Source organism: Rhipicephalus sanguineus, chromosome 4, assembly GCF_013339695.2.
Source record: "Rhipicephalus sanguineus isolate Rsan-2018 chromosome 4, BIME_Rsan_1.4, whole genome shotgun sequence".
NCBI classification, from domain to species: Eukaryota; Metazoa; Arthropoda; class Arachnida; order Ixodida; family Ixodidae; genus Rhipicephalus; species Rhipicephalus sanguineus.
Window position 1 is genome coordinate 26607719 of NC_051179.1, and position 14417 is coordinate 26622135.

At 46.4% G+C, this 14417-nt stretch overlaps 1 protein-coding gene across 1 annotated transcript in view; it reads left to right on the plus strand.

Moving 5' to 3' along the window:
• The window catches only part of LOC119389273 (rabphilin-3A), a 99009-nt gene that overhangs the window by 57190 nt on the left and 27402 nt on the right, over positions 1 to 14417 (plus strand). Inside the window, exons 8-10 of the mRNA XM_049415074.1 lie at positions 1045 to 1173; positions 1708 to 1883; positions 2225 to 2366. Coding sequence (XP_049271031.1) covers positions 1045 to 1173; positions 1708 to 1883; positions 2225 to 2366 — 447 coding nt within the window. The remainder of the gene's footprint in view (positions 1 to 1044; positions 1174 to 1707; positions 1884 to 2224; positions 2367 to 14417) is intronic.

Consider the following 14417-nt stretch of genomic DNA (forward strand, 5'->3'; position numbering starts at 1 on the left):
GGTTAATTAATTATTTACTCGGTTTATTTACTAATGAGACCGCACCAGGTACCCAAGCTATAGGGAAGGGCCTCAGAGAGTACGCGGTCGTCGAGTGCGCATGCGTGGTTTTGGAAATGGATGAATACGGTGTGATCCTACGCGTTTGTCGTTGACGCTGAGCGGGTATCATGTTCTGCATTAGCATACACATTGGTGAGATAAGTAGACTAAAGAAATACGCTGACGGTGCATAGGACACTTCCGGATGTTTCGGATGTAATCCCAATAAGTACGCGAAGCCGACTGGTAACTACAATGGAAAAGGACTTGTTCTTGTGCCAGGCGATTTCTGTTTGCCTTAACTTATTGTTTATGGCGCATAGTGTGTAACTTTAGTAATGGGAATATGGCGGAGACAGAGAAGGGGAAAGGAAATGTCAGGGAAGGCGCGCACACACCACACACACACACACACACGCACACACACACACACACACACACACACACACACACACACACACACACACACACACACACACACACACACACACACACACACACACACACACACACACACACACACACACACACACACTGCATTTTAACAAACACGTCACCGTTATACTGCCCGCCGCGGGTCTGGTGGTTATGGTGCTGCTGACTCGAAGGTCGCGGGATCGAATCCCGGCCACGGCGGCCGCATTTCGGTGGAGGCAAAATGCTAAATGACCGTGTGCTTAGATTTAGGCACACGTTAAAGAACTCCAGGTGGTCAAAATTTCCGAAGTCCTCCACTACGGTGTCTCTCATGATCATATCGTGGTTTTGGGACGTTAAACCCCAACAATTATTAGTCATTGTTATGGCCTATAACCATCAGCGAAGTAAAATACGGTTGTCCACTGCTAGCTTCCATAGCTCTCTGTCTGTTCTCGTTAAAACTGGACACAATGTGCTTCAACATTGCGCCGCCAGCTCGGCTGCTAAAGATGCCTACTTCTTGTGTAACCCGGCATTCCGAGATGAATTTTTTTTCTCACTCGGCTGTAAATTCTGGTGCAGCGGACAGCGACTCGTCGGCGAGTCCACGGATGGGCAGCGGATTTCCGCTCTCGCCAGACCCAAGCTCGGAGAGGCTAAACAAGCCCGACGGTTCTGGGGACTTGATCAGGCCAGACCATGCGTCCGACGGTGAGTCAGCGAGTTTGCATGATCATCCGGAACAGAGTACGGAGGCTCGTGTAGTGGATTCGTGCCAGCGGATCGAAAAATCTCTCATGAGGCGAATAAGTTCTGCGAAAATCCGTAAAGTGGCGGAAGATAAATGAAAAAGTGGTACCGGGTTCGAATCCTGGACCGGGATGAATATTTTTCAGCGACTCAGTGTGGGGCTTTAATGCAAATTTTCCTTCTAGCTTCGTGCTTCAAACTGGCCTAAGGCAAATTTTCTCTTGAGTCTAGTTACGAAACTTTTTAACGCATTCAATTGCTTCTCGTTGAAAGAAAGCAGAGTGCGCAGCATTGAGAAGCGGTTGTGCCGTCGTCCCTGTAGTCGACAGTGGCGACGCTGCGTGAACCACAAGTGTTCTTTATAAAACACCGGTGTTCGCCGAGGACAGCTTATACTGCTTGCCGGGAATGGAACAATCGCTGAAGTCTGGTGATATGATTTTTTACGTCTCTCTATATCAGTTCGTTTTCTTTTTTACTAACTGCGCGCTGCAGTGTCTTCGAGTCGCAACTCGCCGACGCCCAGCGTGCGCTCCCACCACTCGGACATGGCCCCTTGGAGGCAACGGCAACTGCAGAGGGAGAAGGAGGCCGCTGCGGCCGCCGCAGCCGAAGACGACGACAGCGAAGATGCGACCAGTGCGCATCGATTCTCGCCTTATCTCGTCGAGGTGAGAGACGCTGACTCGCTTAACTCACTCACTCACTCACTCACTCACTCACTCACTCACTCACTCACTCACTCACTCACTCACTCACTCACTCACTCACTCACTCACTCACTCACTCACTCACTCACTCACTCACTCACTCAAGGACAAGCAATCGTTTCTTGGAACTTGTGGCGCGCCCGCGGCTCGTAGCGCTGTCACGTTTATAGCATTGTTGATCGTGACGGCATTCTGAACCCGATTCGCGCGTTTACTTGAAATATTAAAAAAAAAGAGTGATCGGAGGTGGTCTAGGGTCCCTTTAAGAGACCGTGTAACTTTGTTCTGTTTTCACGTCGCAGGACCGCTCGGCCGACAGCCTGGGCAGCATCGGCGGCACGGGCCGCTACGTGAGCGCCCATCCGCCGCGATCGTCGCGCCGGGAGCTGCTCGACGTTGAAGGCGGCGACGACGCGAGCAGCAACGGCAGCCGCGCCGACTCAAGTAAGCCCACCAAGAGCAAGAGCTTCATCCGCAGGCTAAGGCTGAGCACCAGGTAGTAGCGGCAGAAAGGCTTCCCCACCACACACGCTACGAGGACTGTATAAAGCACCGCTGTGTGATTCGAGTGTATAGCACTACATACACTGAGCGCGTCGTTTTGCAAAGGAGCGTTACTCTAGCACGAATTAAGCGCCTTGGCAACGCGACACAAGAGGCCTTGTCTTGGGCATATGGAATAACTCGTTGCGCACGGGTAGCCAGGCATGTAATATTTTGTGCGCTGGTACACACCCCCTGTCTATATATTCTTAAGTTGCGCCAGTTTGAACAGGTAGTGGCGCAGCGCTTCGTGTCTTACTCTAGTCTCTCGTGCCCTTCGGTAAAATGAGAGCTTCGTTAATACGCAGCGGCTGTCAGAAAGTCCCTCTTAACCTGGATGAGGCACGTGATCTTGAGATTGGGAGCAAATGCGAAGAACGCATCGTTGACTGCGAAGTAAGAAGAATTAAGCTTTATTTCATAGACCAGGCTGTTTACGCCCGAAGGTGGGCGGCCACGCAGGTATACCCTTAAGCTTGAGCTCATAACCTAGCTCGGTTCACCAGCTGTAGCTGGTCCTCGGGATTTGGGGCTTGTCAGCTGTGCTTCCCACTGGTCCAGTGCAAAAAAAAAAAAAAAAAAAAAGAGTTTTCATCGCGTCACTCAGGTTCCTTAACCTCTGCACATTGTTTGTACCCGCGTATCTGTTATCTTGCTCGAGCAATATTCTGTGCGAATGGCCTGGCCTGGACTCGTAGAGAAATGTGGGAGCTACGTGTATGCGAATGGAAGGAAACTAACGTTACGCGTACAACTTTCTCCACAGCAGACTGGACAGGCATCCGCGTATAGGTTGGTCAGCTTTGGTCGTTAAAAGAAAATCTGTAGGGTAAGGGGTCGCTTACACCCTACCTTTTTTTTTTTCTCTGTGAAGCTTGTCACAGTGTATCGTTATATCACGCTGTCGATGTATGACACACAGAAGACAGCACTTTTCGGGGAAATTGCCTATGACTTGGCTAGAGTTAGGGCTGCCCGCGCATGCGCGATGTAGATGTAGACTATACGCTCTCGCGTATAGATTCTGAAAGCTCTTTACTTCGGCTAGCAGTGTTAAATAGTATCGCAGTACTAGGTGTTACCTTATCGCAAAAATAAGAACCCAGAAAAAAGACGAGAGCGAGAACTGTTAGAAGCGACTTGACTGCGGATTAGAAGATAAACATTTAGGAAGATAGCCCCACCTCTGCCTCCTTGTTCTTGATAAGCAGCGATTGCACCTTTGGGGTTTAACTTATTACATGTCCCCGTGTTGCCAAATATGCAGCGGATATCTCGTTCTTGACGTCACTTTCCTTGAAATGCCTGTATCAAGTGGCTTCCAGCGTCGTGCGTGACACAGGCTTAAAAAAATGTTAGTACAGAGAGAATTCTGCCTTAAGGACACTCCGATGCAAACATTAAACAGGGATACCTCTTTTCCTTTTTTTTTGTTTCTTTGCGGTGACGCGTGTGACTCGTGTTCAGCACTCCCCTAAACTTTTCAATTGCTGTCGGGGCACGGCAGGACTCGCACACTATGTCACATAGTTCACTAGTCAGGTTTTGCCAATGTGTTCTATGTTACTCGTTTCGTGTCAAGTATGCTCGGACGCACTCCCGAATAGAAGAGGCATACACAGGGGCCTTGCGCTTGTGTCACATCTGACGAACGTGTTTGTCGCGGTGATGTATGCAAAAAAAAAAAAAAACACTATCGTCGTTTGTTTGACGTGTAAAGCACCGCGTAAAACCTCACGCACTGAAATGTACGCGCGGACGTTTCGTTCGCTTGTTTGGAAGTGTCTCTACGTCAACAGTTGTGTGCGTTCTTTGTGCCGAAACGCGCATGAAGTTAGTGATCACTACTATATATTTTTTTCTGAAAAGAGCAAATTGTCTTTTTCCACACGAATGAATATATCCGTGAAAATGTACATACAAAGGTGTCCCAAACAAGGACGTTTTATTGTGACCCGCATGATTGCTTTTTGTCGCGTTGTGTTCTTTCCTGTTATTGTATGTGCATGTGAGAAACATTATGCGCAGTCATCGTATCGGAATCACGTTTTGTTCTTGGATGACTTCTCGACGGAATACGAAGAGGTCTTGTGCCCTTTTGGAACCATGCCAAACTAGACGGTATCGCTCTTTAGGTGTGGAGAATGAGCGTGTTGAGGATTTGGTTATAACGCTTAAGCTACTTCTTTCGTAGTTTTCGTCGCGAAGAAAAAGTTTTTCGACCCTCCAGGACGCTTAGAGTAGTACTGGGTGATTGGCCTTTGATATAATGGTAGCAAAATGAACCGTGTCACATGGTTTCCTGAGCGCGAGGCAAAAGGGGAAAAAAAGTCACACATCAGACACTTAGCAAGTTCAGGGACATCATGACAGTACGTGACGTCATCAACATTATTGTGACGTCACGACAGTTTGAACAGTTTCGATGTCATGTAGCAATGTGGCTAAGCGTAGTATTGATCTTAAAGCGGTTTATTCCGGCTAGTCTTGCTTGTGGCAGCCACGGCGATTTTAGGAATGGTGTATCATGTCGTGAGGTCAGTGTATCCTGACGTCACTGCATCATGACATCGGTGATTCACGGCACCTTTCGGCGTCCACATCATGGACGCCGAAAGTGGTGCGCATAGAAGAGTGTTAACTCTGATACACGTCAGTGATTCTTGTAATGCTTACAGAGTTTAAGCCTTAATTTAACTCCAACAAGAAGAGTAACGAGACAAAAATGTTTTTTTGCGAGTACTCTTTTACTACTCCTTTAAGACTCCTTAGTACACCTTTCACACTTTAGTAGTTTCTTGTAGTGTTAAAATGGTTTGGATCTTCATTTAGCTGTAACTAGAAAAGTGACGAGACAAATATTTTGTGCGATTACTCCTTTAAGGCTCCAAAAAAAAAAGGAGTGTTAAAGCGGGATTCCTGTGCGATTAACTCTGGCGCAAAATGTTTCGCCGTGCTTATACATCGTTTGCTATGGACTTGTGAAAAGCTGTTGTTTTATGACGCTCCAGGCATGGCGGCTGTATCGAGAGCTTCTTGTACTTTTGCATTGTTCCCATGCCTGTTGCACGTTTATGAGGCGCCAAACGAGTTCTGTTGTGCCTCGCCTGTTTTTGCGTTTTTTTTTTGCTCATGTGGGCTGCTTGTTGTTTTGATGAGATTGCTGCATTCTTGAAGCCTTGCATGGTCTTGTTACTCTCTTGTTCAGTGGTGATTCCAGAGTCATTATGCATTTGTATCGCCTTTTTATATGTTGCCTACACGCGTCGGTTGACAAATCAGACAAATAAGAAAGATTTGATGATTTTCATTGTGTGATTGTATTTTATGAAAACTGAACGCTGTTTCTACCGTTCTAAATTGCATTAAGAGAACCATCGCTGTCTTTTTTTTTAATCGAATGTTGGCTTTAGTAGCTTGTACACTGAGGTACCTTTTGTATGTTCCAGTGATTACAATGTGATGTTCCTGCCAAATGTCGATTGCCGTGTTTGTCTACAGTAAGATGAAACAGTGTATACTTTTAAAAGAACACGAATGCGAGCTGGCAGTAGACAGACCAAACGTAAACGTTGCCCCACAAGTAAGCAAATAATTTCACGATGTTCGAGTCGTCAGAGATCTCCGGCAAGGATCTTCACGATCGCGATGTCGATAAAATTTTGAGATCAGTATAATTGATAGTCTATATAAAGCATTCTCCAGGGTTTAGAGTCTCTCTCGAATTGAGTTACCAAGAAGCATTATCTAAATAAGCAAATTTAGCCGTTCAGCAACATTTGCACACAGGAGGCCCGCATTCAAACCTAACGCGTGAATAGGTACAGGACAGCTTTTCCATAGGCGATGTACTCTCGTGGACCACTCTGCGTTTAACGCAGATTATGGGCCGCTACGGCCTTTACAACTTAACTTTGGCTGTTTATGATTATATATATATATCGCATAGAGGTACTGCCGTTATCCTACTGCGCGTAGCATACAGTAGTTAAACGAACGATCAAATGTTTTGGCATTTTGTTAGAGGACGAACACGAATGAGTTCTTCAACAATGGCTCTTGGTGTCGCATACAATAGTATGAGCTGCAAAGTAAGCTGCTAAGGTCCTCCGATGTCAGCGGTATGCCAAGAAGCAGCGATTTGAACTGTACGTGTGGTTATTGGCTAAGTCTGCGTTGCAAAACCCTTCTGAAACATAAACAGAATAGACGTTAGAACCCTACAATGACAGGCAGTCCGGTTTACCAGCTCTCGCTGACAAATCTTGTGCCAAGTCTTTTTTATTCGTGTTATAAGAACAACGCATGCGAATGTACAGCCAAGCAGTAAGTGTGCCCTTAACTGGCATTACGTATATCATTCAGCCAAATAGCCACTAATCTATCTAGGGCGCAATCTATACAAAACTAGATTCCTCACCTGTCTATATTTGTCGTCGTGTATCTTCTTGCGCATTCATCGCTGGCCTCACATGTAGAATACCTTCTTCAATGGCACAATATTACATGGTTTATCACATTGCCGCGTTAGGTGGCTTCCTTTCTAACTTGACTTTTCATGGACTAAATGTCAATGGACTTTGTAAGCGTGTACTTTCATCTATCAGGGTATGGGGTACTCAGGGTATGCTAATCTAGTCACAGTCTCCACAATCAGTGACAACCTAAGATTCACAAGAGGACTTCCCCTATTATAGTCAGCGACCACAGAATACGGTGGCGTGGGTACCGCTGTCCAACCTGACGAGAGTGTGTATAGACGCGCCAGCCAATTACGGCCGCTCACTTCAGTGACGTCAAGCGCTGTTGCAGCGTTTCAGACGGTTAATCCTACCGCGCAGATATATCTTTGTCCCGCTGGTTTTTAGGATGAAAGCTTAACGTCCTATAAGACAGCATAGGAGGTCCTGACATCACTGTTCAGTGAAAAAAAATGCGTAATACAGCGAACTTTCGTTTTTTGCCAAGCCTATAGCGTCTGCAATCACAGAGCAGAATTACTCAAACTGTGAGTCTGCTCTAGCTGGTACAGCTCTCTTTCAGAGGATAAAGGCGGGTTCATAGCAGTTCTATGGGTGGATCTTGCGCTGACATCTTTGGTCGTCACTGAGCATAGACAGAAAACTTGAGAAAACGCGGAGTCAGGTTTGCACATCTCGCGGTCTGAGATTTGCTAAACCTGTTGTTCTTGGGCTTTTATTGACAAGTCTCACTACTGCGTGTCAAAATATGTAGCACCTTGTACGGCCAGCCATTCCATTTCACTTCTACGGCGCAGGGATTGTTTAGCTAAGTGTTGTAGTGTGCGCGTATAGCCTCAATCCCCACAGTGTGAACTGTGCCAACTGTACGCAAATCTACCTTTACGCCTTGTGCAAGAAGTAGTCATATAGTTTGCCTGTAGACGAAGAAGTCGTTAATATAAGTAAAGTACGCTAGCCATAAGCCATGCGCATCCTTCATGTCTACATAACGTTATCTTAATACACCTAGCTGTTCTTTCGAATATAATATATATAGTAGTTTGATTTCCAACTCCACATCTTCAAGTGTGTTGCGCCGCTTTCAAGAGGATAAAGTTATCATCATCTAGCAGCTTTATCTGTCTTAGATCGGTTGATTGTCGTCAGCCGAAGCGTGGAAGCCATCAGATTTTAATGCTGTTACAGCCGTTTTTTATCTTCATTTTCACACATTACAAGCCCTTATGAGATAGGCAACGTTCACGTTCTCACGACTTGTTCTACGAAATAGAGCGAGACAGGTCGGATAGATTTCGAAACGTTTAATACTGCTGCACAGTTTCGAGTTTGTAGAAACACAATAGAACAAAAAGCCTTTCTATTTGTCACATCTCATACTTTGCCAATGACAGTAGGTGTGCAAGTGTGTACATAACTTCACTATCGCACGCTCACTCACCTTATTGGCTGAAGTGCTAGAAACAAGCCTTCGAAGGCCAACTGAGTTGTTGCTCATATCCCACATACATCGCGCAATTAACCTATGCAGCAATCAATTAAAAATGTCAACTTACACTGTTGGAATTAGCAGGACTCACAAGCGCACTTGACTACTGCTTAAGACAGGGTAACGAGCGTTCCTGAAGCGTATTAGTGAAAGAAGTGCCAAGGACAACGCTACAGCAATCGACACTACGGCGCACAGAACTCCTGCATACGTGCAAGGATGGCTGTATGAAAATAGTATTATATTTGTATGGAATAACATAACGTTTGATATGCGAACAATCGCAGTTACGTACAGTACTCGATGCCCCCCAGTTTGACTGCATTTATTCCGGTACGTCTCTTTGAGAGTATAAAGAATGTCGCAGAGTCAGCCATACGCATCATCCCCACTAGTATGGCGTGGAAAGGTCTGTTTCTGACGCACGAAGAGGTATGATATTTCTCCCAGCAGACTGCTAACCTTCTAAAGCTGGTTTACTGACGAACGCGCGAGCAGCCGTTCTTCGCTGTTCGGGGCTTGCGAGGCTTCTGTCGTGCGAGTTCGAAATTCCACAATTTCTTGCCTTTGCTCGAATGCAAACTAAGGATTTTCACTTAGTCACCTTGACCAGCGACACTAAGACGCCATGCTGTCGTAAACTTCTCAAATCACCGTCGACAATGCTCCCATGCACCACGTGCCAAACACCATGCTTGAAAGATTCACAGTGTAACATCAAACAATTTTTTTTACACATCTTGCGTTAACTAATACTTCCTTTCACCAGTCACGCAAGGAAAATCCAGCCCTTCGTCCTGTTTCTATTTAAGAAATTAAATTCAGCTGGGCCTGGCAATGTACTTGCAGAAAACAAGTTTTCACTTAACGCGCATTACGCTACGTTCTGATGACCAAACATTCAGCGGCGATTTATTGCTATGGTGTGAGAATTGCTTGACAGCCGACATGAGCTAAGGCTAGCACCAACGGTAGTCAACAGTACTTACCATTAGCCAACAGTAACCAATATTAACCAATGTTAGCCAATAGTTCTGGCATTACGCTAGTAAATACGGTAGTCTTCACAAGTAAACCCGTAGAGTTTTGCCCGCTTTGGCACTCGTAATGCATTTAAGAACCATGACAGCACAGGTCGGAGATGGCTAATCTTTTTATCGAGATTTATTCTGATTGTCAGGTAACTCACAACAAACACGCTCTTTGAAGTCGAGAGTATGACGGATTTCGATGGAGGCGAAAATGTTTGAGGCCCGTGTACTTAGCTTTAGGTGCACGTTAAGGAACCCCCAGGTGGTCTAAATTTCCGGAGCCCTCCACTACGGCGTCTCTCATAAACATGTCGTGGTTTTGGGACGTTAAACCCCAGATATGATTATTGAGAGTATGACAGAAGCTCGTCTAGTCAGTATGAAACACACTAAACGAAGAGATCTAGACAGATTATGTGGGGCTTGGACATCTTGGTCGGTGTCCACATTAATTCTTTTAGTAGACACACTATTTTCGTTGCTTTGTGAATCGATCGTTTCACAAAGTTTTGGCATGTATAGGCCATATCTTGCCCAACTCGAGCCGATCTCGTGGATCGTTTCGTTGCTGCTTCTGGCATAGCAACTTGCGTTTTTTTTTTTTGTCACCTCATTGCGCGGCTAACTAGGTTCTTCTAATCGTGAGTGTTGTCTTTCTCGCCACCCCTTATGCCACATTACTGGGTTGTGATGCGTGTGAGAATGACAAAAGGCCGAAGTCGCAAGAAATGCGCCCGCCCGCTGCGCGTGGCCTAAACAGGCGCTAAACCCGGGCGGCAAAGCGCGATATGTCCCCGACATAGTTAAATTCCGTCGTGTCGCCAAATTCACCGTCTTATAGGCTCTGAATGGCCCAGAGGGCTGCTTCGACCCCTGCGATTGCCTCAAAATTCCGCCACTACGGGATCTGACAATATGCGGGGGAATTTGACAATGTTTGTAATAGTAAACCCCCGGACCGAATCTTTTCGCTGTGTAGAAAGCGGAAAGTCGTCCCGGTTCACCGGAAGCTACCTTTGCGTACAGATTTACCGGCTTAAGTAGAAGATGGCGCACAAATCCGCCTTTTTCATTTTCCTCTGCTGCTCTCTGCCGTTTTGGTAGGCTTTTGGTGGGGGCCGGGACAACTGGCATCGCCAGAACGAAAGCCTCCGAGATCAACAGACGTGTCGCGACTTTACCGCTAGGGGAAGGGCGCATGCGCCGTGGCATCGTGAAAAAGGCGACTTGTGAGGGCGGCCGCCGTGCTCATCGACGCGATCAGAAACTATACCTTACACGGAAAAAAGAACTGGATAAGAGGATCATAATAATTGTTGGGGTGTAACGTCCCAAAACCTGGATAAGAGGAGGATCAAAACTCCCCTTTAATGTCCAACGTTAAAGTTAGGTGCTCAAGGAAAGAGCAGGCCAGAGCAAGAGCAGATCAGTAGAACGCGTGGATCAACAAATAAGACCTGCTGCTTGTAATGGTCTGGTGACGGGCGCCACCAAGCGGACAGAGAGAGAAAGAAAACACTTATTAGAACGGTAGCATCTCGCAGGAGTATCTCCTTCGTCCCCGGAATCCATGAGCCGTCATGGCTGTGACGCACCGCTCTCTCCATCAACAAATTCTGATCCGAGAGGCGGGGGTTATAAGGACAGAAAGCGGAGCTACTTGGTATGTATTCACGATAAGAAAAATTGGCGTGCAGACACGGACACAAGAGTTGCTGGAGATGGACGGCACGGCAGCATCTTCCACTGATCCACGGGACGGGAGATAGTGGGTAGAACTATCAAGTGGGGATTTTTCTTGCACTCTATGACAATGTGCAAGAGTGCTCCAGGCTTTTCGCGAAATCAACATTGGTCGGCGTACCGTGTTGGGAAAGTGTACTTGCAGTGTACCTTGGGGTCCCAGTGTACTGCGGTGCAGTGTACCGTGAGGTTACAGTGTACTGTGGGGCAGTGTACTGCGGTGGTCAAATGTGCGCGCCATAAAATATAGAAGTGTCGAAAGTGGTGGCAAAACAAATGTAAACGTCTTGAGCATGCGTATCAACAATCCCCCCACCACCCCTCCAGTTTGGTCGTTTCGCTCTCTCTCTCTCTTTCTCTACTACGCATGCGTGAAAGTAGCCTTAGGACATTTGAGTACGCACTCGCATCAATAACGGTAAGGAGGACTGTTCGCCTTAAACGATGCCGGAATACGTAGCGATGCTGGAATTGTCGAGCGACGCATTGCTAGTTTCTATAAAGTGTATTTTTGTCAGCAGAGTCACAATATCTATAGCCTTATGTATAGCTATGTATTCCTGTATTTTACACCGACACCACAAGTTGCACAACCTATCGTGAATATTTAGCAAGCATCAAGTTATGTCGAGTACCACTCACGCACGTGTCTTCGTAGCAGCACATTTTTTACTCACTGTTAAGCGCACAGTGTTAGTAGATCTAGTTAACAATAACGACAGAAAGAATAGCCCGGCATGTGACGAAACCTCGTGTCGTCAGTCTGGTGTCTTGTAGCCAAATGAAGTTCTTCCGCTATCATGACTAGCCACAGGACTTAAGCAGGATACACAACATTCGATTCCTCATGCCTCGCACCCCTAGCAGTAGCACTACTACTATTACTGCTGCTGCTGCTACTACTACTACTGCTACTACTATTACTACTACTATCACAAGCACTACTACTACTACTACTGCTGTATACTACTGCTGCTGTTACCACAATGACTACTACAGCTTTTGGCCTACTAATATCAACTACAACTTGCGTACTAGTCTGCTAGTCGTACCGGACGCTCCATGCAAAACTGTTCCATTAGGTTCCACCAGGTAAAATCTGTTGAATGCGTCTTCTTTCTGATGCGCCGCGCCTTTTACGGGAGATCCTGTCATATATTATTGTGTGTCTTGTCAATGTCCCAAAGGAGGGCGAACATTGGCGTCGTAAAGTGTACGCGTACGCTGCTGGGAGAGTCAGATATTCTGATATGACGGCAAAGGAATCAGCACCAAGGGTGCCTTGGTGTGACAAAGATGTATTTTTTGTCATTAATTTATTATCCAAACTTAGCAGGTAACTGCTCTTGCAGCGCGGCCGTTCGCTTGTCTAATGTGACTGTTCTGTGACCAGTCTCTCAGTTCATGCGATAGCACGGTACCCCGAGATGCATTTTACGACATGAACGTGACATACATGGCGACGAACCAAATAACACGAGGATCATCGATGGAAGCGTCGTAACGTATTTCAAAACTCAAAACGTGCCTCAACATGAAGATACAGAGCAGTAATAAGCGAAAGTACCAAGGACAGACATCACCGACCTATCTTACTGAGCGGGTGACTATAACGTGTCGCTTCCGTTGTGATATTTCCCATACAATGAAGTTCCTGTGGCTGTTCTCATGCAGCTAACTTCACACACGATTATGATTAAGTGAGATCGAAAGCAAAGGTTTCACGCATGCCTTAGAGAACTTTGTGCAAGAAGTTTATTACGACCAGGTTCCCTGCTTCATACTTCATGCTCTTTTGCTGCAGTGCCGCGTGGTGTGTACGAATAATTAAACAAAGAAGTAGCCACGGATTAGCCCGTGAAGCGGAACCAGACGCGGTATTTTATCTGCACTTTCTGATTAGAATACTGTAAGACGCTTGCGTCGTGGAACTTCAGTGGTTTCAACTAAGCATACCACGAATAAACTAGGGCCTAAGTACTAGTACCACCTCCTAGTGCCTAAAGACCGAAGGGGGGGGGGGGGGCTTCTTTTTTTTTTCTGACAGCAATAATCATCGTCTATCTTGCGTACCTTTCCTTGCCGGCACGCCCAGAACTTTCAGGTCATGAACGGCATGTGCAATATCACCGTCACATAGCACTCTTGACAGGATAGTGATGAGCGCCGAGTTTTCAAAGAAGCGAGACGCGAGACAGCCAGGTGACGATTATTGCTGCGGGGCAAAAAAGACTCCCAAAAGGGTGCAAACTGTTTTTAGGGTGATTGTGATGTTCGCGCTGGCCTCGAAACATGCTTCCATACACTCTAGGAAAAAAAAAAAAGAGTATTTGTTACTCCTTTCGGGGAGTCCTGACTTGACACGTATACGGCTATCTTTAAATAGACGTGTTAACCCCTCTTGCGGGTCACACGACTGTGGGTCCGACGAAAGTATAATGATCCCTAAAAAGAGCTAACGTGTCTTTTAGATGTGAAGCATCTTATGGCGGAGTTCAATCCGGTGGTGGTGGTGGTGGTGGTGGTGTCCGGCGTGACCACCTTTACTGCGCATGCGCAAACCCTCTCCACTTTCACGCTCCCCCCTCCCCTTCCCCTCCACTTCCCCTCTCTCCTCCTCCTCCCCATCTCCACTTCCCTTCCCCTCTCCACTTCCCATTTTCCCCTCTCCCCTCTCCCCTCCCCCCTTCCCCCTCACCACTCTCCCTCTGAAACGTGGGCTCTACATGCCGAAACACTGCTTCGCATCGCCTCATGGTCCCCTTTAGCGGGAGATGGTGTGATTTTTAAAAGAGAGTCATATACGTCGCAAGTCAGGACTCACAAAAAAGAGTCAAATGGATCTTTTTATACTTTTTTTCATAGAGTGTATCGGAATAGATTTATCTTAAATTGCCTTGACCTTCCCACTTGTATTTACTGTACGCGTTTCACCGAGTGCAATTTCTTGCTGTTTCCTTAATTGCTGAAACCGCGCTACCGCCTCTAAATGCGACTTGTTTATGTACTGTCATAGAGTAGTTACACTATATGTATACTATCACCTGCGTTCACGCGCACGCTGTCTCGCTGCGCAGAGAGAGATAACTTGTGCAATTAACCATTATGATGATTGCCTCAACATTTGCACCAAACCAACTTTGGAAGTATGTGCCAAGAACCGGGAGGTATTACGGTAACAGAAACTATAAATGAACGTATATGTACA